The 24,849-nt window shown below is 48.1% G+C and overlaps 3 protein-coding genes across 3 annotated transcripts in view; all 3 read right to left on the minus strand.

The window, feature by feature from the left end:
* LOC132766029 (zinc finger protein 431-like) overlaps positions 1-24,849 on the minus strand; it is a 58,256-nt gene that overhangs the window by 11,526 nt on the left and 21,881 nt on the right. The window lies entirely within an intron of this gene.
* Positions 1,597-12,013, minus strand: LOC137096284 (zinc finger protein 397-like). The gene is made up of 6 exons (XM_067465343.1): positions 11,906-12,013; positions 7,470-7,975; positions 6,986-7,121; positions 5,543-5,604; positions 4,447-4,573; positions 1,597-3,473 (listed from the first exon to the last, which is right to left on the minus strand). The coding sequence occupies exons 2-6, from the start codon at positions 7,848-7,850 to the stop codon at positions 2,515-2,517; spliced, it is 1,665 nt and encodes a 554-aa protein (XP_067321444.1). The 5' UTR covers positions 7,851-7,975; positions 11,906-12,013; the 3' UTR covers positions 1,597-2,514.
* On the minus strand, positions 14,467-17,163 carry LOC132766162 (zinc finger protein 24-like). Its single transcript, XM_067463666.1, has 5 exons — positions 16,998-17,163; positions 16,698-16,807; positions 15,574-16,078; positions 15,136-15,203; positions 14,467-14,521 (listed from the first exon to the last, which is right to left on the minus strand). Exons 3-5 carry the CDS (start codon positions 15,952-15,954, stop codon positions 14,467-14,469), a joined length of 504 nt encoding a protein of 167 aa, XP_067319767.1. The 5' UTR covers positions 15,955-16,078; positions 16,698-16,807; positions 16,998-17,163.

Here is a 24,849-nt window from a genome sequence, read left to right on the forward strand (position 1 = left end):
CACTGACCACCTGCTGCAATGCACCCTGAGTCCTGCCACATGCACAATGGAGGACCTTCTTGCGGCAACACCAGAGGCACTCCAAGGGGCCAGATACTGGTCAAAGGACATTTAATAGAATACCAAGCTTACAAACTTTGTGTTTTGTTTGTTTGTTTGTTAAAAATGCAATGCAATTGTGTGGTTGCTCCTGACACGATAAATAAATAAACAAATAAACAAATAAAGATGGCTGGATGGCTCTTTGTCAGAAGGACTTTGATTATGTTTTCTTGCCTCGGTGACTGGATGGCCTTGAGTATTTTCTGTTACTCATGGGGGTTCTGTGTGGGAAATTTGCCCCAATTCTGTCATTGGTGGGGTTCAGAACGCTGTTTGATTGTAGGTGAACTATAAATCCCAGTAATTACAACTCCCAAATGTCAAGGTCTATTTCCCCAAAACTCCACCAGTGTTCACATTGGGGCATATTGAATATTCATGCCAGTTTGGTCCAGATACATGGTAGTCTCTGGATGTAAGTGAACTAAAACTCCCAAATTCAAGGTCAATGCCCACCAAACCCTTCATGGACTCACAGAGTTGGAAGAGACCTCATGGGCCATCCACCCCAACTCCATTCTGCCAAGGAACAGTAAAATCGTATCAAAGCACCCCTGGAAGATGGCCATCCAGCCTCTGCTTAAAAAAAAAAGTGGCAGGCTCAAACCCAGAACCTCAATCAGTGGCTGATACCAGATGAGAGACTCCCTCCTGGGCACACAGAAAACTGGGCGACTTGGAAGACACTGAAAAGACTGCGCTCTGGCACCACGAGATGCAGAGCCAACCTTCAGAAATGGGGCTACAAAGTGGAATCCACGACATGCGAGTGCGGAGAGGAGCAAACCACTGACCACCTGCTGCAATGCACCCTGAGCCCCGCCACATGCACGAGGGAGGACCTTCTTGCGGCAACACCAGAGGCACTCCAAGTGGCCAGATACTGGTCAAAGGACATTTAATCAACTCCCAAACTCACAAATTTTGTATTTTGTCTGTTTGCTTGCTTTGTTCTGTTAGAAATGTAATATAATTGACTGGTTGCCCTGACACGACAAATATAAACAGGACTATTACCAAGGAGTGGCCAGTAGAGCGGAGTGAGTAGATTGAATGGGTCTTCCTGTGTGTTTCTTCATTAATTGCGTTAATTTATCCACGTTCATGATTTCCATTACTTTCATAGAATCATAGAGCTGGAAGAGACCTCATGGGTCATCCACTCCAACTCCATTCTGCCAAGGAACAGGAAAATCGTATTCAAAGCACCCCTGGCAGATGGCCATTCAACCTCTGCTTAAAAGCCTCCAAATAAGGAGCCCTCCACCACACTCCAGGGCAGAGAGTTCCACTGCTGAACACTTCTCACAGTCAGGAAGTTCTTCCTCATGTTCAGGTGGAATCTCCTTTCCTGTAGTTTGAAGCCATTGTTCCATTGCGTCCTTGTCTCCAGGGAAGCAGAAAACAAGCTTGCTCCCTCCTGAATTTTGTCAGCATTAGCAGAGTATAGCAGAAGCTTTTGAAGCTCAGAATAATGGACTCTGGAGACTCTGGTAAAAACAGGTATTCAGCTTTACTAAAGCAGCTCAAAATGTACACCATACACGATCAGCAGACAGACACGAAGAACAAACCGAAATAGATAGAAGCCAATACACACACTGTAGCTAGAAGGGAGTTACCTCTGTTCACTCCCTAATCTCTCAAGGCAAGAACTCAGGGTCACATCTTCACAGCTTGCTAACTCTGCTGTTTAACCCTTCTGTGTCAGAATACATTCCGGCAATACAATCCTTTTACAATCACAATCCTATTACATAAAATTACATTTAAACGCACATCATACAAAAACCATACACTGACAACTTTCCCTCACATCTTTCTACATGGCCCTCATCATGTTTCCTCTCAGCCTTCTCTTCTTCAGGCTAAACATGCCCAGCTCTTCATGCCACTCCTCATAGGGCTTGTTCTCCAGACCCTTGGATCATTTGAGTCGCCCTCCTCTGGACACATTCCAGCTACACAACATCTCCCTTCAATTGCAGTGCCCAGAATTGGACACAGTGTGGTTCCAGGTGTGGTCTGACCAAGGCAGAATAGAGCACAGGTAGCATGAAACTAAGAAGAAAATTGTCAAAGAAATTGGACTCAAGCCAAGTGTTACTGGAAGCTATTTCATCTGCCATTTCCATGTTGCAAAACATTTTATTAATTTTGTCCCAACTCTATGGATGATGTCTCTCCTGTATGTAGTCTGTGATAGTTCAAAAGGTAAGAAGCTCAACTGAAACATTTCCCACATGCCTGCATTTGTATGTTTTTAGCCTGTGTATATTCTCTAGTGCTTGTTATTGGAGGACGTTTAAATAAAACATTTCCCATACTGCTGGATCATTTAACCTTTCTATCCTTTGTGTAGTTTTTTGTGGGTGTGGGGAAAGCAAAACCTTTCTCACACTTCTGGCATTTCTAAGGCTTCTGACCTGTATGGAGTCTTTTGTGCCTCACCAAGTGTGAACTGTAAGCAAAACATTTCCCACACTCCTGGCATTGGTATGGTTTCTCTCCGGAGTGGAGTCTTTTGTGCCTCACCAAGTCTGAACAGCAAGCAAAACATTTCCCACACTCCTGGCATTGGTATGGCTTCTCTCCGGTGTGGAGTTTTTTGTGCCTCACCAAGTATGAACTATGAGCAAAACATTTCCCACACTCCTGGCATTGGTATGGTTTCTCTCCTGTGTGGAGTCTTTTGTGCCTCAGCAAGACTGAACTGTGAGCAAAACATTTCCCACACTCCTGGCATTGGTATGGCTTCTCTCCTGTGTGGACTCTTTTATGTCTCACCAAGTGTGAATGGTAACTAAAACATTTCCCACACTCCTGGCATTGGTATGGCTTCTCTCCTGTGTGGGATCTCCAGTGGCCTATAAGTTGTGTATTTTGAGTAAAACATTTCCCACACTTCTGGCACTTGTACCCTTCCTTTCCTGTGTGAAGCTTTTTGTGCCTCATCAGTTGTGAACGGGTAGGAAAACACTTTCCACACTCCTGGCATCTATATAGTTCCTGTCCTGTGTGAAATTCATGTTTCAAGTGTGAACTCTGCATAAAAGATGTCTCACACTCCCGGCTTATGATATCGTCAGTTCTTTGAAAGATTTCTTCTTGGCTCTGATGTGGCGATTTGTAATCAGCAGTACATTTTGCTGATATTCTCCATTTACAATGGCTTCTCCCAGCACTGAGTGTCTTGTGAAGTCTAAGTCCCATATTTTGCGTAAAACCTTGTCCACATACATTGCATTTGTAGGGCCTTTCTATGGCAGAATCTCCATTTTCACTGTGAATTTGCTGGTGTCTAGGAAGGTCCCCGTTGTGTCCCAAATGCGTCCTGTGTTTGGTGCACACATTGCTCTCCTTCCAGTTATCTGCTGGGAAGAAGAAGGGCAGAAACAATCATTCCTCAGCGTGAGTGATGAAGATTCAGAGGAAGTGGGATAAGGAGTGGATTGAAAGGATTCCTAAAACATGGAGGTGGAGAAGATATCACTGTTGTCGTTTCCCCACCCCTTGTTCAGTCAAGATGGACCCTGTGTGACTGCCTGGAGCCTCTCAAAGAGAGAGTGAGTGACACATGCTCCAGGGGCTCCCTGTTGCTCAGCCCAGTCCAGGTTTGTATTCTGTCTCCTTCTCTCGGGGGGGGGGGGGGGGGGGAATGGATGCCTTTTCCCTTCACATCCAAAGGCTTTGCTTAAGACTTTCCCTTCTTCCCTCCTTTTTATTTCTCTACCAACCAGTTTGATGACTGCTAGATGCCTCTCCCAGGGCACAAACCACCCTGAGCCCCAGTTGTTCACAATCACAGCACATAGACTGCATTACAAGTCACCATAATGCGGATGACTGAGGTCGGGGGCTGTTTGTGTGCTGGGAGAGGCAACGCAGAAAGAGAGCTTAGCCGTCAGACATGCAAAGGCCAGCCTGCCTGGTTGGGAGGAAAAACTCAGCTGAATACCACACCGGAAAAAAGAAGTATAGCTGCATCTGCGTATCTGAAGCCAGGGAAGTTCGTTCTTTTTGATGATCCATTCTCTGGCCCCTCTTTCTAGGGGGGAGTTTTCCAGAATGGGGGAGGGGCTGTCTTTTGCTGAGAGGGAGTGTCGTGCGCTTGGAATCGGCTCCAGTTATGGAAGTCTTCCCATTGGAGGGTGAATTGGTGCCAACACCACTGTGACTCAGGCACCAAGTCCATGTTCCACTAATGTCCTATATTTCCAACAAAAGCCCTGCCTTGAGAACTCTCAGAGATTGGGATGATGGAGGATCCTGCTCCCACCAGAGAGCTGCTGACTGGGATGCTGCATTTTGAAACAGAAATCCCCAGGAATGAGGGGGCCTTACCAAGAGAGTCCACCATCCCACGAATCTCCTCCATGATCTGCATGTGCAAGGCTTTCTGATCAAGATCCAGGAGAACCCACTCCTCCGGGGGGAAAGGGACAGCCACCTCCTCAAAGGCAATTGGGCCCTGGAGGGAAAAGAAAGAGAAATCCTTCTCACCTGAGACTTGTATACCTGTGCATCTCACTGTTGGCTCATGTCCAACTTTTTGTTGGAATTAATTTTTAGTGTTCAACAAGCTCTCTAACATGTTGAGGCCATTTTGAATTCTGATCCTGTCTTCTGGAGTATTATCTATCCCTCCTCATTTGGTCTCATCTGCAAACATGATGAGCATGCCCTCTGAACCTTCATCCAAGTCAATAAGAAAAGTGTGGAACAGCACTGGGCCCAGGACAGAACCCCCAAAAGAGCCCTGCAGCACTCCTCCCTTCTTTCCAGGACGAAGAGGCACCGCTGGTGAGCACCCCTTGTCCATTCTGGAAGACAGAGACACTCTTTGCCTCCTCCACTCTGGTCAGACTTCTCCCGTTCTCCGGGAGTTCTCAAAGATTGTTGCCAGTGGTTCTGATATTTCTTCTGCGAGTTCCTTCAGGACTCTTGGGTGTCATTCCTGTGGCCCTGGAGACCTGAATTCATTGAGAGTGCCCAGCTATTCCTGGACTGCTTCTTTACCTGTTATGGGTCGCATTTCCCCTATTATGCCCTCTACTCCATCTTGTTCAAGCAGAACACGGATTCCCTTTTGGGGGAAGACTGAGGCCACGTTCTCCCTCTTCCCCATCCCCTGTGGTCATGGCACCACCTTCTCCAGGCACAGACCCTACTCTGGGCTCATTCTTCCTTCTTCTACTGACACAACCAAAGAACCACTTTTTATTGTTTTTTATCTGGTTCCATTCTGCTTTCTTTAGACTTCTCTTATTTCTTTTTTTCCCTTGCTGTTGGCACTGTCTGCAATTGTGCCTTCAGTATCTCGCTTTGAAGAAACTCCCATTCGATCTTTTCTGTTTCAAGAGATGTTTGAGGATAAAGCCTGGAAGAAACGACCCCCAGGCAGCTCCCTTCCTCCTCTCCCAGGAATCCTCCTGCTTACCTGATTCACTTCCACTCCATCACAAAACGACTGAGGATTCGGCAACAACATCATTCCAGCCCCTGGGAGAGAGAGAGAGAAAGAAAGAGAGAGAGAGTGAGAGAGAGTGTGTAAAGTGTGGAAAGCTTAAGACATAAACATGCCTCAGAGGTGACAATTACAGTCCTATAAATATCCAGGGAAGTCATGCTCCCCATGCTCTATTCTGCCTTGGTTAGACCACACCTGGAATCACACTGTGTCCAATTCTGGGAACCACAATTGAAGAGAGGTATTGACAATATGGAATGTGTCCAGAGGAGGGCGACTGAAATGATCAAGCGTCTGAAAAACAAGCCCTATGAGGAGCGGCTTAGGGAACTGGGCATGTTTAGCCTGAAGAAGAGAAGCTGAGAGGAGATATGATAGCTATGTATAAATATGTCAGAGGAAGCCACAGGGAGGAGAGAGCAAGCTTGTTTTCTGCTGCCCTGGAGACTAGGACACAATGGAGCACTGGCTTCAAACTACAAGAGAGGAGATTCCATCTGAACATGAGGAAGAGCTTCCTGACTGTGAGAGCCGTTCAGGAGTGGAACTCTCTGCCCTGGAGTGTGGTGGAGGCTCCTTCCTTGGAAGCTTTTAAGCAGAGGCTGGATGGCCATCTGTCAGGGGTGATTTGAATGCAATATTCCTGCTTCTTGGCAGAATGGGGTTGGACTGGATGGCGCATGAGGTCTCTTCCAACTCTTTGATTCTATGATTCTATGACTGGATTGACCTTGAAGGAGCTGGGGGTGGTGAGGCTGACAGGGAGCTCTGGCGTGGGCTGGTCCATGAGGTCACGAAGCGTCGGAGATGACTGAACGAATGAAAAACAACAATTATTATAATAAATTATAGCATAATTATAATTCATAATAATAATAATTTTACTTCTAATCAAGGAGGGTTACAACACACTTTACAAAACACAAATACTGCAAAATTCAACAAATATACATATTTCTATAAAAGATCCACATTAAACCACCAAACACCGCTGCTGCGGTGTTTGGTGGCCACTCTGTAGACTTGTCCACAGCTGCATAGTATACGGTAGACTGCTGCAGAGGTGAGAGGACCCCTCCTGTCCTTTGCTGAGTGTAGCATTTGTACAAATAATAATAGTAATAATAATAATAATAATAATAATAATAATAATAATAATAATAATAATTTTATTTATTATCTGTCTCTCAGCGTGACTACACATTAAAACTGCACTTCTATGAAATACATATTAAAGTTCATAAAACAGACATCAAACAAAGGATGTGACTTTCAGATATACGCCCATCTCAAGGCCAAAAGATCCTTCATGTGCACCTTCTCAAGTTCAAATTGTGGATGTGCTACAATCCCCTCAAAGGGGAATTTCCACTGGCATAACACACCAAAACTCCCAGAAGGGTTCCTTCTTACCCTGCCAGGCTGCAGCCCCCTCTCCTTCCTCTCCTTCCTGCTTCAGCTCCTTCTGCCGGAGACTCTGCTTGGTGTCCGAGTGAGGCTTTTCTGGTGAAGGGACATCAGGGTGGACTTCCATGCAGTTAGTTTGGCCCTGGAAGAACAGATAGTATTCCAGAAGGAGTACAGAGAATTTCCAAAAATATTACAGACCTATGTGCAGAAACTTTTTTCTTTTTTGAAAGAATAACGTCTGAGATGGCCACCTAATGCTACACTCCAGTGTGATATCCGGGGTCAACAAATTTGGGTAGAGCAGCAACTGAGCTTACAGTGGATATGGAGGCGAGAGCAGGAGGGGTAGAGCAGAGGGGAAAAGAGGCTGAGGGAACAGAGTCCAGCTTCTCCCTCCCGTCAGTCCCATCTTGGAAGGAAGGCAGGATGTACCTGTAATCTGTCCATCAGTCCCAAGGTGAGGGAACCCAAGAGGCAATGCTCTCACCTGTCCTTCGCGCTTCTCGTCCTCTGCCTGACTCAGGAGGAAGCCTTCCGCCAGGGCCACCGCCTGGGAAGAGGTCTCTGCCCCACACTCTCGGACCCAGCTCCCCATCTCTGGGGGCAGGATGCTCAGGAACTGCTCCAGGATCACCAGGTCCAGCATCTCCGCCTTGGTGTGTTGCTCTGGCTTCAGCCACTGGCGGCAGAGAGAGTGGAGGCGGCTGCAAACCTCTCTGGGTCCCTCGCCCTCGCAGAAGGAGGAATGCCTGAAGTGCTGGCGCTGTGTGTGCGCATCTAGGAATGTCAGCGTAGTTCTTTCCCAGGATTCCCCACTGCTCTTAGGGGCCCCGCCTACTTCAAGTCCAGGTGAGCTGGGTCTCTCCATCTTGGAGCCACTCTTTGATGAAGAACCCAACCGTATCCAAGATGCCTTTCCTCCCCCTTCTCTCAAGGGAAAGAATCCCTCAACAGGCTCGACTCCAAAATCCTCAGGCAAAAATCCCCTTTCCTCTGTGAAAGAAAGGCAGAATTAGACAACAGGCTTCAGGAGGTGTTTCTTCTTGGAGAGCCAGGCCATGCTGGGCCCTCCTTCCTTCCACTGGGGCCTCTGCTTCTCCAGCCTCCAGGCCCACCTGGCCTCCCAGTGAGCTCCCCTTCAGTCCCAACCCACTCTGGATCCCCCCAAGACTCCTTCAGCTGAGGCTCCCTCATCCATGGCCTCTCTTGTACTATTCATAAACTCCATGTTCAAGAGATTTGAGAGACTTCAAATAATTGGTCTCTCAGCACTCTTCAGGGAGAAGAGAAGTGGCTGCACACCTTGTTCTCCCTGATTGGAGAATGTGGGGACCCCCAACCCCAGGGGAGGCCAGGCCTGGGCCCCCTTTGGCCCTCCCTCCCTCCCTCCCTCCCTCCCTCCAGGTGTGCTGGGCTTCAGCCCCTCTTCCGCCCTTTGGAGAAGGAAGGGGAAGAAGGCTCACCGGAAGGAGGAGAGGAAGAATGAGGAGGAAGAGGAGGAGGAAGGAAAGGCCAAAGGGGACACTCTCCTCTCCCAGCCAGGCAAGGGAGGGTGAAGGGGAGGGAGTCCGGTTCTCCCGAAGGACTCAGTGCGGCTTACAAAGGCCAAGGCCTCAATGCACAGCCTAACAATACAAAACCTGAAGCAAATTAAAAACAATTAAAGTCATATTAAACAACAAAACAACAAACAATACACCAAAACACAATAAAACTGGGCCGGGCCAGAGTAATGGGTACAAAATTAAAAGTGCTGATGTGACAGGTGGTATATAAGGATTATAGGGTATTTATTTACTTATTTCAAAGTTTTATATACCGAGCTTCTTACCTCATTAGAGGGACTCCAACCATAAAAACATATACAATCGGTAAAATATCAAAGTACATAATTACAATAAAACACTAGAAAAGCACATATATTTAAAACTATAGAGGTCAGTCGTCATACTAAAATCGAATATACACCGCCTTCCATCCAGATCGTTGTCTCATTCTTCGAAAGCCTGTCTCCACAACCACGACTTCACCTGTTTCCTGAATGTCAGGATTGTTGGGGCGGTTCTGACCTCAGGCGGGAGAGAGTTCCAGAGTCGCGGGGCCACTACCGAGAAGGCCCTGTCCCTCGTCCCCACCAGCCGCGCCTGTGAGGCCGGTGGGACCGAGAGCAGGGCCCCTCCAGGCGATCTTAGTAATCTTGATGGTATTTATTTGTCGTGTCAGAGCAACCAGTCCGTTATATTACATTTCTAACACAACAAAGCAAACAAACAGAAAGATACAAAACTTGTGAGTTTGGTAGTTGGTTATATGTCCTTTGACCAGTATCTGGCCACTTGGAGTGCCTCCGGTGTGGCTGCAAGAAGGTCCTCCATTGTGCATGTGGCTGGGCTCATGTTGCATTGCAGTAGGTGGTCAGTGGTTCGCTCATCTCCACACTCTCAAGTCAAGGATTCCACTTTGTAGCCCCATTTCTGAAGGTTGGCTCTGCATTTCGTGGTGCCAGAGCGCAGTCTGTTCAGCACCTTCCAGGTCGCCCAGTCTTCTGTGTGCCCAGGAAGGAGTTTCTCATTTGGTATCAGCCATTGGTTGAGATGCTGGGTTTGAGCCTGCCACTTTTGGACTCTCGCTTACTGAGGTGTTCCAGCAAGTGTCTCTGTAGATCTTAGAAAACTATGTCTAGATTTAAGTTGTTGATGTGCTGGCTGATACCCAAACAGGGGATGAGCTGGAGATGTCTCTGCCTTGGTCCTTTCACTATTGGCTGCCATTTCCCGGCGGATGTCAGGTGGTGCAATATCGGCTAAGCAGTGTAATTTCTCCAGTGGTGTAGGGCGCAGACACCCCGTGATAATGTGGCATGTCTCTTTAAGAGCCACATCCACTGTTTTAGTGTGGTGAGATGTGTTCCACACTGGGCATGCATACTCAGCAGCAGAGTAGCAAAGCGCAAGGGCAGATGTCTTCACTGTATCTGGTTGTGATCCCCAGCATGAAGCGACCAGCATGAACGTATTCTCCCACTATGAACCATCAAGATGCTGGTCGCCACAGAAGCGACCAGCATTTTGATGGTTCATAGTGGAGAATACGTTCAGAGTAAGTGCAGTGTGCAGTGTGCGGCAATCTTAGTTCTAATAAAGTGCTTCTGGGACTTGGTATTGGAGATTTCGTATTCCTATTCAATGATAGAATCATAGAATCAAAGAGTTGGAAGAGACCTCATGGGCCATCCAGTCCAACCCCATTCTGCCAAGAAGCAGGAATATTGCATTCAAATCACCCCTGACAAATGGCCATCCAGCCTCTGCTTAAAAGCTTCCAAAGAAGGAGCCTCCACCACACTCCGGGGCAGAGAGTTCCACTGCTGAACGGCTCTCACAGTCAGGAAGTTCTTCCTAATGTTCAGATGGAATCTCCTCTCTTGTAGTTTGAAGCCATTGCTCCATTGCGTCCTAGTCTCCAAGGAAGCAGAAAACAAGCTTGCTCCCTCCTCCCTGTGGCTTCCTCTCACATATTTATACATGGCTATCATATCTCCTCTCAGCCTTCTCTTCTTCAGGCTAAACATGCCCAGTTCCCTAAGCCGCTCCTCATAGGGCTTGTTCTCCAGACCCTTGATCACTTGAGTCGCCCTCCTCTGGACACATTCCAGCTTGTCAATATCTCTCTTGAATTGTGGTGCCCAGAATTGGACACAATATTCCAGGTGTGGTCCAACCAAATAAAGTGCTTCTGGGACTTGGTATTGGAGATTTCGTATTCCTATTCAATGATAGAATCATAGAATCATAGAATCAAAGAGTTGGAAGAGACCTCATGGGCCATCCAGTCCAACCCCATTCTGCCAAGAAGCAGGAATATTGCATTCAAATCACCCCTGACAAATGGCCATCCAGCCTCTGCTTAAAAGCTTCCAAAGAAGGAGCCTCCACCACACTCCGGGGCAGAGAGTTCCACTGCTGAACGGCTCTCACAGGAAGTTCTTCCTAATGTTCAGATGGAATAGAGGGGTAGCATTACTTCCTTGGATATAGACACTAGGCTCCTATTGATGCAGGCCAAAATCCCATTGGCTTTTTTTGCCGCCACATCACATTGTTGGTTCATGTTTAACTTGTTGTCCACGAGGACTCCAAGATCTTTTTCACACGTACTGCTCTCGAGCCAGGCGTCACCCATTCTGTATCTTTGCATTTCATTTTTTCTGCCAAAGTGGAGTATCTTGCATGATGCTGGGGAAAGTGGAAGGTAAAAGGAAGAGGGGCCGACCAAGGGCAAGGTGGATGGATGGCATCCTTGAAGTGACTGCACTGACCTTGAAGGAGCTGGGGGTGGTGACGGCCGACAGGGAGCTTTGGCGTGGGCTGGTCCATGAGGTCACGAAGAGTCGGAGACGACTGAACGAATGAACAACAACATGTTGTTCGGGCTTGGCCCCATGTCAGCCGCTCTGAGTCCCCACTGGGGAGATGGTGGCGGGGTATAAATAAAGATTATTATGATTATTATGAATGCTGGGCCCTCCTTCCTTCCACTGGGACCTCTGCTTCTCCAGCCTCCAGACCCACCCGGCCTCCCATGGAGCTCCCATTCAGTCCCAACCCAGGCTGGATCCCCCCAAGACTCCTTCAGCTGAGCCTCCCTCATCCAGGGCCCCTCTTGTACTCTTCATAAACTCAGTGTTCAAGAGACTTCAGAGACTTTAAACAATGGATCTCTCAGCACTCTTCAATTGGAATAGAAATGGTTGCACACCTTGTTCTCTCTCCCCGGTTGGAGAATGTGGGGACCCCCAAGCAACCAACCCCAGGTGAGGCCAGGCCTGGGCCCACTTTGGCCCTCCCTCCCTCCCTCCAGGTGTGTGTGTTGGGCTTCAGCCCCTCTTCCGCCCTTTGGAGAAGGAAGGGGAAGAAGACTCACCGGAAGGAGGAGAGGAAGAAGGAAGAAGGGTGAGAGGCCAAGAGAACCCACTCCCCTCTGCTAGCCGGATCAGGAAGTGTGAAGGGGAAGGAATCTGGTTCCTAGAGTGGCAGGAGAGGTTATATAAAGGAGGCCCACTTCCTCCCTGCCTCTCTAGGAAGACCACACTCCCTGCCCTTAACCCTTCCTTGCCCAGCCTGACACTCCAAGGAGGGGGAAAGGGCCTCTCTCTCTCTCTCTCTCTCCAAAGCCCTGGAAACAAAGGATGAAAGATGAAGGCAGAGGCAGAGTCATGGAAGAAACATTCCATAATAATACCATAGTTAGATTTTATTTTTGTCTGACTTAAGAAACTGCAAGTCACTTCTGTTGTGAGAAAACTGGACGTTGCCCAGAGGATGCCTGCATGTTTTACCCTCCAGTGGGAGGCTTCTCTCCTGTCCCCTCCTAAGAAGTTGGAGCTGACAGGTGGGAGCTCACCCTGCTCCCCGGAATAGAACCACAGACCTTCCCGTCCGCAGTCCTGCCGGCAGAAGGGCTTGACCCATGACACCAACGGGGCTTTCAGCTAAGGATGACGACACAGATCTAGTGATGGAGGAACAACATCTGTATTTATAGGATGGTTAGTGAGATGCAGGCATGTAGCCGGGAAGGAATCCCTCTGGAGCATTGCGGCGCACCCAAATACCTGGGAGTCACTCTGGACCGTGCTCTAACCTACAAGAAGCACTGCCTGGTCATCAAGCAAAAAGTGGGCGCTAGAAACAATATCATACGAAAGCTGACTGGCACAACCTGGGGATCACAACCAGACACAGTGAAGACATCTGCCCTTGCGCTATACTACTCTGCTGCTGAGTATGCATGCCCGGTGTGGAACACATCTCACCACGCTAAAACACTGGATGTGGCTCTTAATGAGACATGCCGCATTATGACGGGGTGTCTGCGCCCTACACCACTGGAGTAATTACACTGCTTAGCCGGTATTGGACCACCTGACATCCGCCGGGAAGTAGCAGCCAATAGTGAAAGGACCAAGGCAGAGACATCTCCAGCTCATCCCCTGTTTGGGTATCAGCCAGCACGTCAACGACTTAAATCAAGAAATAGTTTTCTAAGATCTAAAGAGACACTCGCTAGAACACCTCAGCAAGCGAGAGTCCAAAAGTGGCAGGCTCAAACCCAGAACCTCAACCAATGGCTGATACCAAATGAGAGACTCCCTCCTGGGCACACAGAAAACTGGGCGACTTGGAAGGCGCTGAACAGACTGCGCTCTGGCACCACAAGATGCAGAGCCAACCTTCAGAAATGGGGCTACAAAGTGGAATCCTCGACATGCGAGTGCAGAGAAGAGCAAACCACTGACCACCTGCTGCAATGCACCCTGAGCCCTGCCACATTCACAATGGAGGGCCTTCTTGCAGCAACACCAGAAGCACTCCAAGTGGCCAGATACTGGTCAAAGGACATTTAATCAACTACCAAACTCACAATTTTCGTATTTAGTCTGGTCTTTTTTTTTTTTGCTTTGTTCTGTTAGAAATGTAATATAATCGACTGGTTGCACTGACACGATAAATAAACCGGGATTGTGGCGCAGCTGGCTGAGTATCAGCTGTATTAAGATCACTCTGACCAAAAGGTCATGAGTTCCAAGCCAACCCAGGTTGGAGTGAGTTTCCAACCAATTGTGTAGCCTGTTGTCGACCTTTGCAACCCGAAAGACAGTTGCATCTGTCAAGTAGGAAAATTAGGTCCCACCTTAAAGTGTGTGGGGGCTAAAGTAACTAATTTATGAGGCCATAAAAAAGACTCCAGCAAAGCACGCCGGCAAAAAAGCATGCGGGGAATGCGGAAGTACTTCATCAGTGTCGCAGATGGACAAGGAAAGCGACAGCTCCCTTGGCAGCCAGAAAAAGTTGAATAGCCTCTGTGTATGTCTGCATATGTTGTAAGTCAAAATGGGCATTGAATGTTTGCCATGTATGTGTACACTGTAATCCGCCCTGAGTCCCCTGCGGGGTGAGAAGGGCGAAATATGAAAGCTGTAAATAAACAAAATAAATAAGCATCCTCAGAGGAATGAAGTCTGTTGGAAATAGGAAAAAGGAGGGGTTTACATATCTGTGGAATGGCCAGGGTGGGACAAAGGACTCTTTGTCTGCTGGAGCTAGGTGTGAATGTTTACACTGACCATCTTGATTAGCATTTGATGGCCTAGCAGTGCCTGGAGCAAACTTTTGTTGAGAGGTGATTAGATGTCCTTGTTTGTTTCCCCTCTGATGTTGTGCTGTTGTAATTTTAGAGTTTTTTAATACTGGTAGCCAGATTTTGTTCATTTTCATGGTTTCCTCCTTTCTGTTGAAATTGTCCACATGCTTGTGGATTTCAATGGCTTCTCTGTGTAGTCTGACATGGTGGTTGTGAGAGTGGTCCAGCATTTCTGTGTTCTCAAATAATAAAATGCTGTGTCCAGGCTGGTTCCTCAGGTGCTCTGCTATGCCTGACTTCTCTGGTTGAAGTAGTCTGCAGTGTCTTTCCTGTTCCTTAATTCATGTCTGGGCAATGCTGCTGCTTTTGGTGGTCCCTCTGTAGACTTGTCCACAGCTGCATGGTACACGGTAGACTCCTGCAGAAGTGAGAGGATCCCTCTTGTCCTTTGCTGAACGGAGCATTGGTTGGATTTTCTTGGTGGGTCTGTAAGTGGTTTGTATGTTGTGTTTCCTCATCAGCTTCCCTATGCGGTCAGTGGTTCCCTTGATGTCTGGCAAGAACACTTTTCCTCTTTGTCTTTACTCTCGTGGCTCGTTCTCAGTCTTGCAGCTCTTCTGATGTCTGCGGTGGAGTCTCCATTGGCCTGTATTTATTTATTTATCTCCTATATTTATACCCCGCCCTTCTGCCCTTGAAGGGGGACTCAAGGCAGCCTAACAAAAGCATCATACGATGCTAGCATTATCACGGGGTGTCTTTGCCCTACACTGATTAGCCGGTATTGCACCACCTGACATCTGCCAATACTGAAAGGACCAAGGCAGTGACATCTCCGGCCCATCCTCTGTAGTTTTCGAAGATCTACAGAGACACTTGCTGGAACTCCTCAGCAAGCGAGAGTCCAAAAGTGGCAGGCTCAAACCCAGAACCTCAATCCATGGCTGAGACCAAATGAGAGACTCCTGGGCACACAGAAGACTGGGTGACTTGGAAGGCGCTGAACAGACTTGGTGTCCGAGTGCGGCTTTTCTGGTGAAGGGACATCAGGCTGGGCTTCCATGCAGTTATTTTGGGCCTGGAAGAGCAGATAGTATTCCAGAAGTAGTATGGAGAACTTTCAAAAATATCACAGACCTATGTGCAGAAACTGCATGGATTTTATTTGAAAGAATAACTTCTGAGATGGCAACCTAACTAATGCTACACTCCCCCTCCCATCATTTCCAGTGTGATATCCAGGGTCAACAAATTTGGATGGAGCAGAAACCGAGCTTACAGTGGATATGGAGGTGAGAGCAGGAGGGGCAGAGCAGGGCGGAAGAGAGGCCAGGGAGAAGAGTCCAGCTTCTCTCTGTCATAGGTCCTATTTTTGAAGAAGGGCAGGATGTACATCTAAACTCTCCATCAGTCCCAAGGTGAGGGAAGCCAAGAGGCAATGCTCTCACCTGTCCGTCCTGCTTCTCGTCCTCTGCCCGACTCAGGAGGAAGCCTTCCGCCAGGGCCACCGCCTGGGAAGAGGTCTCTGCCCCACACTCTCGGACCCAGCTCCCCATCTCTGGGGGCAGGATGCTCAGGAACTGCTCCAGGATCACCAGGTCCAGCATCTCCGCCTTGGTGTGTTGCTCTGGCTTCAGCCACAGGCGGCAGAGAGAGTGGAGGCGGCTGCAAACCTCTCTGGGTCCCTCGCCCTCTCGGAAGGAGGAACGCCTGAAGCGCTGGCGCTGTGTGTGCGCATCCAGGAACGTCTGTCTGATTCTTTCCCAGGATTCCCCACTGCTCCCGAAGGCCTTGCCTGCTTCAGGTCCAGGTGAGTTGGGTCTCTCCATGTTGGAGCCACTCTGATGAAGAACCCAACCGTATCGAAGATGCCTTTCCTCCCTCTTCTCTCAAGGGAAAGAAATCCCTCAACAGGCTCTACTCCAGACTTATCAGGCAAAAATCCCCTTTCCTCTGTGAAAGAAAGGCAGAATCAGACAACAGGCTTCAGGAGATGTTTCTTCTTGGAGAGCCAGGTAATGCTGGGCCCTCCTTCCACCTGGGCCTTTTCTTCTCCAGCCTCCAGACCCACCTGGCCTCCCACTGAGCTCCCATTCAGTCTCAACCCACACTGAATCCCCCCAAGATTCCTTCAGCTGATGAGACATCATCCATAGCCTTACTTGGAATGAAGAACCAAGGGCAGTGGTTCTCAACCTGTGGGTCCCCAGGTGTTTTGCCCTACAACTTCCAGGTATCCCAGCCAGTTTAACAGCTGTTAGGATTTTTTGGTCCCTGATCAAAGGGGTTCCTGGTCAAGTGGTCACTGACCAAAGGGGTCCCTACTCTAGTAGTCCCCAGACAAAGAGGTTCCTGATCAAAGGGTTCCCTGGTCAAAGTGTTCCTCGGTCAAAGAGGTTCCTGATCAAGTGGTCTCTGGTCAAAGGGGTCCCTGATGAAAAAAAGGTTGGAAACCACTGCTTTAAGCTGATTGTCATTGGCTCCCTATAATTCTCACAACCAGGAAGGAAAACAGGCACCATTATGGCCTTTCGTCTCTCTGACCCTGGCTGCCTTAATGAATCAGTCTCACCTGCTTTTGGGTTTCAAGCACAGACTCCAAGCGGCTGGGAAATGAAGGAGTGCTAGCTAACCAGTTCTGGAAGGTATTGAAAGGTCCCTTCTTCTCTGCGGCAGCGTTTTCTCCAAACAAAGGCCTCTGCACATCAGGACATATGGCAGTCAATCAGGAGATATTACAGTCATGGAAAGCATTCCCTTATTGAAACTATGTCTCCCTCATTGGACTGGTCCAAAAGCTAAAGAATTCTGGGTGGAAATCCACAGAGACACGGAAACTAGACTAGAGCACAAACTCCCACTGAAACCAGACCTTTTCCTTCCAGGGCTAATGTGTAGGCTCCTTTTGGACTATGGATACACTCTATATTCCAGAGACTGTGAAGAATGGGTCTCTCAGCAGCCTTGAATGGGACTCTCCATGGCTCCAGACCTGGCTGGAGGGTGTGGGGACCCCCTCCCCCCCAATGCCCTGGGAGTCCAGGCCTGGCCCCCTTTGGCACTCCCTCCCTCCCTCCAGGTGTGTGGGGCTCCAGCCCCTCTTGGGCCCTTTGGAGAAGGAATGGGAAGAAGGAGGAGGAAGGAGAGGAAGAGGAGGAGGAAGGGAGCCAGGAGGAGGGAGAGGAAGGAGAGGCCAAAGAGGAAGGAGGAAGGGGAAGGGGAGGGAGCCTGGTTCCTAGAAGGGCAGGAAAGGCCAGGATAGGGAGGCCCACTTCCTTCCTGCCTCTCTAGGAACCACACTCCTTCCCCCAGCCTGACCCTGGAAGGAGGGCAAAGAGCCCCCCCCCCTCTCTCTCTCCAAAGGAGGAAAGATGGTTTTTTTCCCCCTTTTTCGTGCCAGGAGCGACTTGAGAAACTGCAAATTACTTCTGGTTGCCCAGGGGATGCCCGGATGTTTTACCATCCTCTGGGAGGCTTCTCTCATGTCCCCAGATGAGAAGCTGGAGCTGACAGGCGGGAGCTCACCCTGTTGCACCAAACCCCCCTGGGCAAAATCATTTGTTCCATGTATTGTCGAAGGCTTTCCTGGCTGGAATCACTAGGTTCTTGTGGGTTTTTCCGGGCTATAGGGCCATGTTCTCCTGACATTTCGCCTGCATCTGTGGCAAGCATCCTCAGAGGTAGTGAGGTCTGTTGGAACTAGGAAAATGGGTTTATATATCTGTGGAATGACCAGGGTGGGACAAAGGACTCTTGTCTGCTGGAGCTAGATGTGAATGTTTCAACTGACCACCTTGATTTGCATTCAATGGCCTGGAAGTGCCTGGAGCAATCTTTTGTTGAGAGGTGATTAGATGTCCTTGTTTGTTTCCTCTCTGCTGTTTTGCTGTTGTAATTTTAGAGTTTTTTCATACTGGTAGCCAGATTTTGTTCATTTTCATGGTTTCCTCCTTTCTGTTGAAATTGTCCACATGCTTGTGGATTTCAATGCCTTCTCCATGTAGTCTGACATGGTGGTCCACACTACATCAAGGACTCGGCCCACTTCATAGAAAAAATCAGCAATCTCAAGCTAAATACCAACGACAAACTGATCAGTTTCGATGTGGTGTCTCTATTTACATGGTCCCAGTTGCAGACACCATGGCACTCATCAACCAGAGAAGACCTCACAGCTCTGTTTCACCATTGCCTCACCACCAGCTACTTTCAGTGGGACAATGAGTTCTATGAACAGAAAGATGGAGCAGCTATGGGGAGCCCTCTCAGCCCGGTCATAGCTAATTTCTACATGGAACACTTTGAAAAACAAGCCCTGGAAACAGCTGGTGCTTTGCTTTTAAACTGTTTCTAAAGTTCTGGTGGTGAAAATTTCAGAACTCTAACAAAACTTCTAATTGGTTCTGTCATAAAAACCGCCAATAACGAAGTATATTGTCGAAGGCTTTCATGGCTGGAATCACTAGGTTCTTGTGGGTTTTTTCGGGCTATATGGCCATGTTCTAGAGGCATTTTCTCCTGACGTTTCGCCTGCATCTAAGGCAAGCATCCTCAGAGGTAGTGAGGTCTGTTGGAACTAGGAAAAGGGGTTTATATATCTGTGGAATGACTAGGGTGGGGCATATTATCTGAGGGCACAGAAATGCTGGACCACTCCAACAACCACCATGTCAGGCTACGCAGAAAAGCCATTGAAATCCACAAGAGCATGTGGACAATTTCAACTGAAAGGAGGAGACCGTGAAAATGAACAAAATCTGGCTACCACTATTAAAAACAGCAGAGAGGAAACAACCAGGCACATCTTAACACCTCTCAACAAAAGATTCCCCCAGGCTCAGCCAGGCCTTCAAATGCTAATGAAAGTGGTCAGTTGAAACATTCACACCCAGCTCCAGCAGACAAGAGCTCTTGGCCCCACCCCAGTCATTCCACAGACATATAAACCCCTTTTTCCTAGTTCCAACAGACCTCACTACCTCTGAGGATGCTTGGCATAGATGCAGGCAAAACGTCAGGAGAAAATGCCTCTAGAACATGGCCATATAGCCCAAAAAAACCCACAAGAATCTACTTATTATTTGTTCCCTTCATGCCTGCAGCAGAGAGTTCCAAAGGTTACAGGCACACAAAGTTTAATTGGCTCTCCACATGTTCAGACAATCAGGAAACTAAGTCCAGACTGCTTCTGATCCCTCAATAAACTGGTTACCCTGAACTCTGTGCTTCTCTCACCCTTTCCTTGCTCTAATGTACCTTTCCCAGCCATCCTGTCTCTTTCCTCCTTTCTCCTCTTTCCAGATAGCTGGTTCCCCCACGAGAAAGCCTCTGAGAGTCTAAGCTCTCTCTGTTCCTTCGATTTCTCTCCTGCCACCCTCCCTGCCTCAGAGCACACTCTCTGGCCTCTTTCGGGACCTCACTCCACCCAGGGATTCTGAAGACTATGCTTTCCAACCTGAAAAACTATGTCTCCCAGGACGGCTGTTCAAAAGGACTCTTTGCCTGCTGAATCATCATATATTGTAAGGTGGTTTTCCTTATCTATTCCCATCCTTGCGACGTGTACCAAAGCCCCCCTAAAAGCCCATTCCGCATGCTTCCCTTTCCCCAGCATGGAACTGTATGATTTCTATGTTTTTCTCTTCCTTGTGCCTTGACCTGCACACAAGGGAGCCTGGCTTGGATATCTGTATGTACTTGGGAAAACTATGCCTCCTGTGCACACCGGATCCTCCAAACCCCCGTGTTTTGTCCTTACGTGTTCCTTTTGCCTTATTATATTACATAAAATGTATTGTGTTCAGATGCCCTTGGGACCCTTCCCCTCCTCTGAAGGTCTTTTGTTCAATCACAGTCCTGTCTTCCTTTGGAGTTCATAGCCTATTATGGGGAGGATACTGTGCTGGGCTGCCTTCATCCATTCCCAGCCTCGCCTCCATCTATGGACTCATCCAGACAAAGGCAACACAATAACAGTTCCTGGGCAGGACGATGGCTCTTCTGATTGCCCATCTCCTGCCCACCTGGGGTAGTCCTCCATTTGCATTGTCGTCTCAGTGTGTGGGACCGCTCACCTCGCGGGAAATACTGTTGGTCTCCACTCATCCCCCTCGCCTCTGCAATTCTACATGATATTGTTATATTCTCTGATTGGATCGTAATAGCCTGGAGCCACTAGGCTGCCTCCTTGGAAGAGGCCCTGTCATGCCCAGTCCACACACAATGACTCCTTTGGCAGGGCGGAAGGGCCCAAAACCAGTAACCCCCAACGGTCTGTCTGGCCAAGCACTGGCTGTCTGGCCAAGTCCCCCCTCTCTGTGGTTGGACAACTCCAGAGGCATATGGACAGATTGGACAGAGGACCAGCACCCCCTTCCAGCCAGATTCCCTCCTCCAATTGGAACCTCTCCCGCTGATGCCTCCTGTGTGGAGGGAATTTCAAAACCTTCAAGGGTATAAAAAGGGGACTGTTTTTCTGCCCTGTATCCCAGTTTCTTTGTGTGCTGATACAGCTGTACCAGAAGCCTAAATTTCCTTTCTATGCATGTGTTTGTTTTGGCCATGCATTTTGCAGTTGGGTGGTTCCTTCCAGGCTGCAGCCATAGGGCCAGCCACCTGCCTGTCATCGTTCTTTACTTCCGCCCCTTTCCCCAGGGTTCTGGGAGGGAAAAGAAAGTTTTTAGTTCAGTCTTGCAGTTTGGAAGCTCAGTTACAGGACGTGAGAGCTTTTCCCACCTGTAGAGAAGCTCCGTTTCTTACAAAGCTCCGGGGGAAAGTAGTCCCAAAGCTTCTGGGGAAGACAATTCTCAAAGCTCTGGCTGGGGAACTTACAGCCTCACAGCTCTACAAGCCTCTGAGGAAGACAGCCCGAAAGCTTCTGAAGAAAACGGTTTTACAAATCCAAAGGTCTCCAGCTGGAAAATCTCTAAAGTTTTGGCCGGTAAGGTTTACTCGGGTACCCAAAAGGCAAATTGGAACCGGGAGTAAGGTCCCACGCCAGCCAGCCTAAAGACAGATTGCCCAGGGAGGGGTCGGAGGGTTTTCCTTGTTAACGAAAGAAATAGTTCACGAAGCAAGCTGCCTGTCCTTTGTGGGCAAGTTAAGAAGGATTTGTGTGTTTTTGAAGATCTAAGCAATAATAACGAACTTCGTTAAGCTTTCCAAGTTTCTAAAGACATTATTTAGGAAAATCCATAGGGCCTCTCGGTTGAGGCACCCCAGCGTCCCGCTGGGCACAAAGAGCACATCCTGGTTTAAAAGACAATTGCTCACGATTCCACCTGTGTTGCAAGCGCGGTTGGTGGGGACGAGGGACAGGGCCTTCTCTGTGGTAGCCCCCCGACTCTGGAACGCCCTCCCCAAGGACATCAGACAGGCCCCTACGCTGGCAGTCTTTAGGAAGAGCTTGAAGACTTGGTGTGCCTTTCCAGAATAGGAAACCCCAGCAATATGTCCCAGAAGCACTTCACTAGAGACTTAAGATTGCCCGAACATTGTACTTACCCAAAAATCCTTATATTTCAACTGTCATACTCAGCACCTTTCATCTGTACCCATTTACACTTGGCCCGATCTTAGTTTTATTGTGCTATGCTGTACTGTTTTTGCTGTTTACTGTTATTGCTTTAATGTTTTGATTTGCTTTATGGTTTATGTGTATTGTTGTATTATTGTTTTATTGAGGCCTTGGCCTTTGTAAGCCGCATAGAGTCCTTCAGGAGATGTTAGCGGGGTACAAATAAAGATAATAATAATAATAATAATAATAATAATAATAATAATAATGGTATTCCCCATTGTCACCTACGGATGTGAGAGCTGGACCATAAGGAAGACTGAGCGAAGGAAGAAAGATGCTTTTGAACTGTGCTGTTGGAGGAAAGTCCAGAGAGTACCTTGACCGCGAGAAGATCCAACCAGTCCATCCTTCAGGAAATAAAGCCCGACTGCTCGTTGGAGGGAAGGAAATGAGAGGCCAAGATGAAGTCCTTTGGCCACATCATGAGAAGAAAGGAAAGCTTAGAGAAGACAATGATGCTGGGGAAAATGGAAGGAAAGGGGAAGAGGGGCCGACCAAGGGCAAGATGGATGGATGGTTTCCTTGAAGTGACTGGATTGACCCTGAAGGACCTGGGGGTGGTAACGGCCCAAAGGGAGCTCTGGCCTGGACTGGTCCATGAGGTCACCAAGAGTCGGAAATGACTGAACGAATGAACAACAACAACATCTCTAAGTACCGGCTCGCAGTTTAAGATCATCCAGGGAGGCCCTGCTCTCGCTCTTGCTCCCGCCGGCGTCGCAGATATGTCTGGCAGGGACGAGAGACAGGGCCTTTCGGGCTGTGGCCCCCGCCTGTGGAACTGGCTTCCCACTGAGGTGAGATCAGCTGTAAATTAGGAAGAAATTGAAGTCGTGGTTCTGGGACAAGGCTTTTGGACAACAGGCATAGGTAGCACATTGGATTTGGAATTGACTGGAAGGGTGATACAGCTGTTAATACTGTTTTTGACTGTTTTAATGAATGTTTTACTTATTGTTTTGATTGTTATTATGTTGCTCAGGCTTGCCAGGGACATTAAAAACAATAAAAAGGGATTATTTTCTTATGTCAGTAGAAAAAGGAAAAACAAGGAGGCGATAGGACCTCTTCGCGGAGAAGATGGGGCAATGCTGACAGGGGATAGGGAAAAGGCAGAACTACTTAAGCCTTCTTTGCCTCGGTCTTCTCAATAAAAGAAAGTCATCTTCAACCTCAGCAAGACGGAGTGGATGAGGGATTAGAGGACATCCAACCCCAAATTGGGAAACAAGTCGTACAGGAATACCTGGCCGCTCTCAATGAGTTCAAGTCCCCTTTCAGGGCCAGATCAACTACACCCCAGAGTATTGAAGGAACTAGCGGAAGTCATTTCGGAACCATTGGCAACCATCTTTGAGAGTTCTTGGAGAACGGGAGAAGTTCCAGCAGATTGGAGGAGGGCCAATGTGGTCCCAATCTTCAAGAAGGGAAAAAAGGACGACCCAAACAACTACCGTCCGGTCAGCCTCACGTCGATACCGGGCAAGATTTTGGAAAAGATTGTTAAGGAAGCGGTCTGCAAACACTTTGAAACAAATGCAGTCATCGCTAATAGTCAACATGGATTTATCAAAAACAAGTCATGCCAGACTAATCTGATCTCTTTCTTCGATAGAGCTACAAGCTGGGTAGATGCGGGGAATGTCGTGGATGTAGCGTACCTGGATTTCAGGAAGGCCTTCGACAAGGTCCCCCATGAGCTTCTGGCAAGGAAACTAGTCCAATGTGAGCTAGGCAAAACTACGGTGAGGTGGATCTGGAATTGGTTAAATGGACGAACCCAGAGGGTGCTCACCAATGCTTCCTCATCTTCGAAAGAAGTGACAAGTGGAGTGCCGCAGGGTTCCGTCCTGGGCCCGGTCCTGTTCAGGATCTTGATTAATGACTTAGATGAAGGGCTAGAAGGCAGGATCATCAAGTTTGCAGACGACACCAAATTGGGAGGGATAGCCAATACTCCAGAGGACAGGAGCAGGATTCAAAACGATCTTGACAGATTAGAGAGATGATTGGCCAAAACTAACAAAATGAAGTTCAACAGTGACAAATGCAAGATACTCCACTTTGGCAGGAAAAACGAAATGCAAAGATACAGAATGGGGGATGCCTGGCTCGAGAGCAGTATGTGTGAAAAAGATCTTGGAGTCCCCGTGGACAACAAGTTGAACATGAGCCAACAATGTGATGTGGCGGCAAAAAAAGCCAATGGGATTTTGGTCTGCATCAATAGGAGCATAGTGTCTAGATCTAGGGAAGTCATGCTACCCCTCTATTCCGCTTTGGTTAGACCACACTTGGAATATTGTGTCCAATTCTGGGCACCAAAATTCAAGAGAGATATTGACAAGCTGGAATGTGTCCAGAGGACGAAAATGATAAAAGGTCTGGAGAACAAGCCCTATGAGGAGCAGCTTAAGGAGCCTGAAGAAGAAAAGGCTGAGAGGGGATATGATAGCCATGTATAAATATGTGAGAGGAAGCCACAGGGAGGAGGGAGTAAGCTTGTTTTCTGCTTCCTTGGAGACTAGGACGCGGAACAATGGCTTCAAACTACAAGAGAGGAGATTCCATCTGAATGTGAGGAGGAGTTTCCTGACTGTGAGAGCCGTTCAGCAGTGGAACTCTCTGCCCCGGAGTGTGGTGGAGGCTCCTTCTTTGGAAGCTTTTAAACAGGGGCTGGATGGTCATCTGTCAGGGGTGATTTGAATGCAATATTCCTGCTTCTTGGCAGAATGGGGTTGGACTGGATGGCCCATGAGGTCTCTTCCAACTTTTTGATTCTATGATTCTATGCTCTGTTATACGCAATGGCATCGAATTGCTGCCAAATGTAAGTTGCCCTCAGTCTCCCTTCGGAGGTTGAGAAGGAACGGGATAGAAATACTGGAAATAATAAATCTAGATAAATAAAAATGTAATGTTCGTTAACACAAATCAAAAACCACTGGACAAATTGACACCAAATTTGGACACAAGACACCTATCAGGCCAACGAGTGACTATCACTCATGAATAAGTGGAAAAACACAGCAAAAGAGACCTAAAAAGCCAAAAAACAAACAAAAAAACTCAATAGCACATGTGCAAAACGCAAACACACATATACACAAATATATACACACAAAACACATACACACAGATTAGG

Source organism: Anolis sagrei, chromosome 2 (assembly GCF_037176765.1).
Source record: "Anolis sagrei isolate rAnoSag1 chromosome 2, rAnoSag1.mat, whole genome shotgun sequence".
In the NCBI taxonomy this organism is placed as follows: Eukaryota; Metazoa; Chordata; class Lepidosauria; order Squamata; family Dactyloidae; genus Anolis; species Anolis sagrei.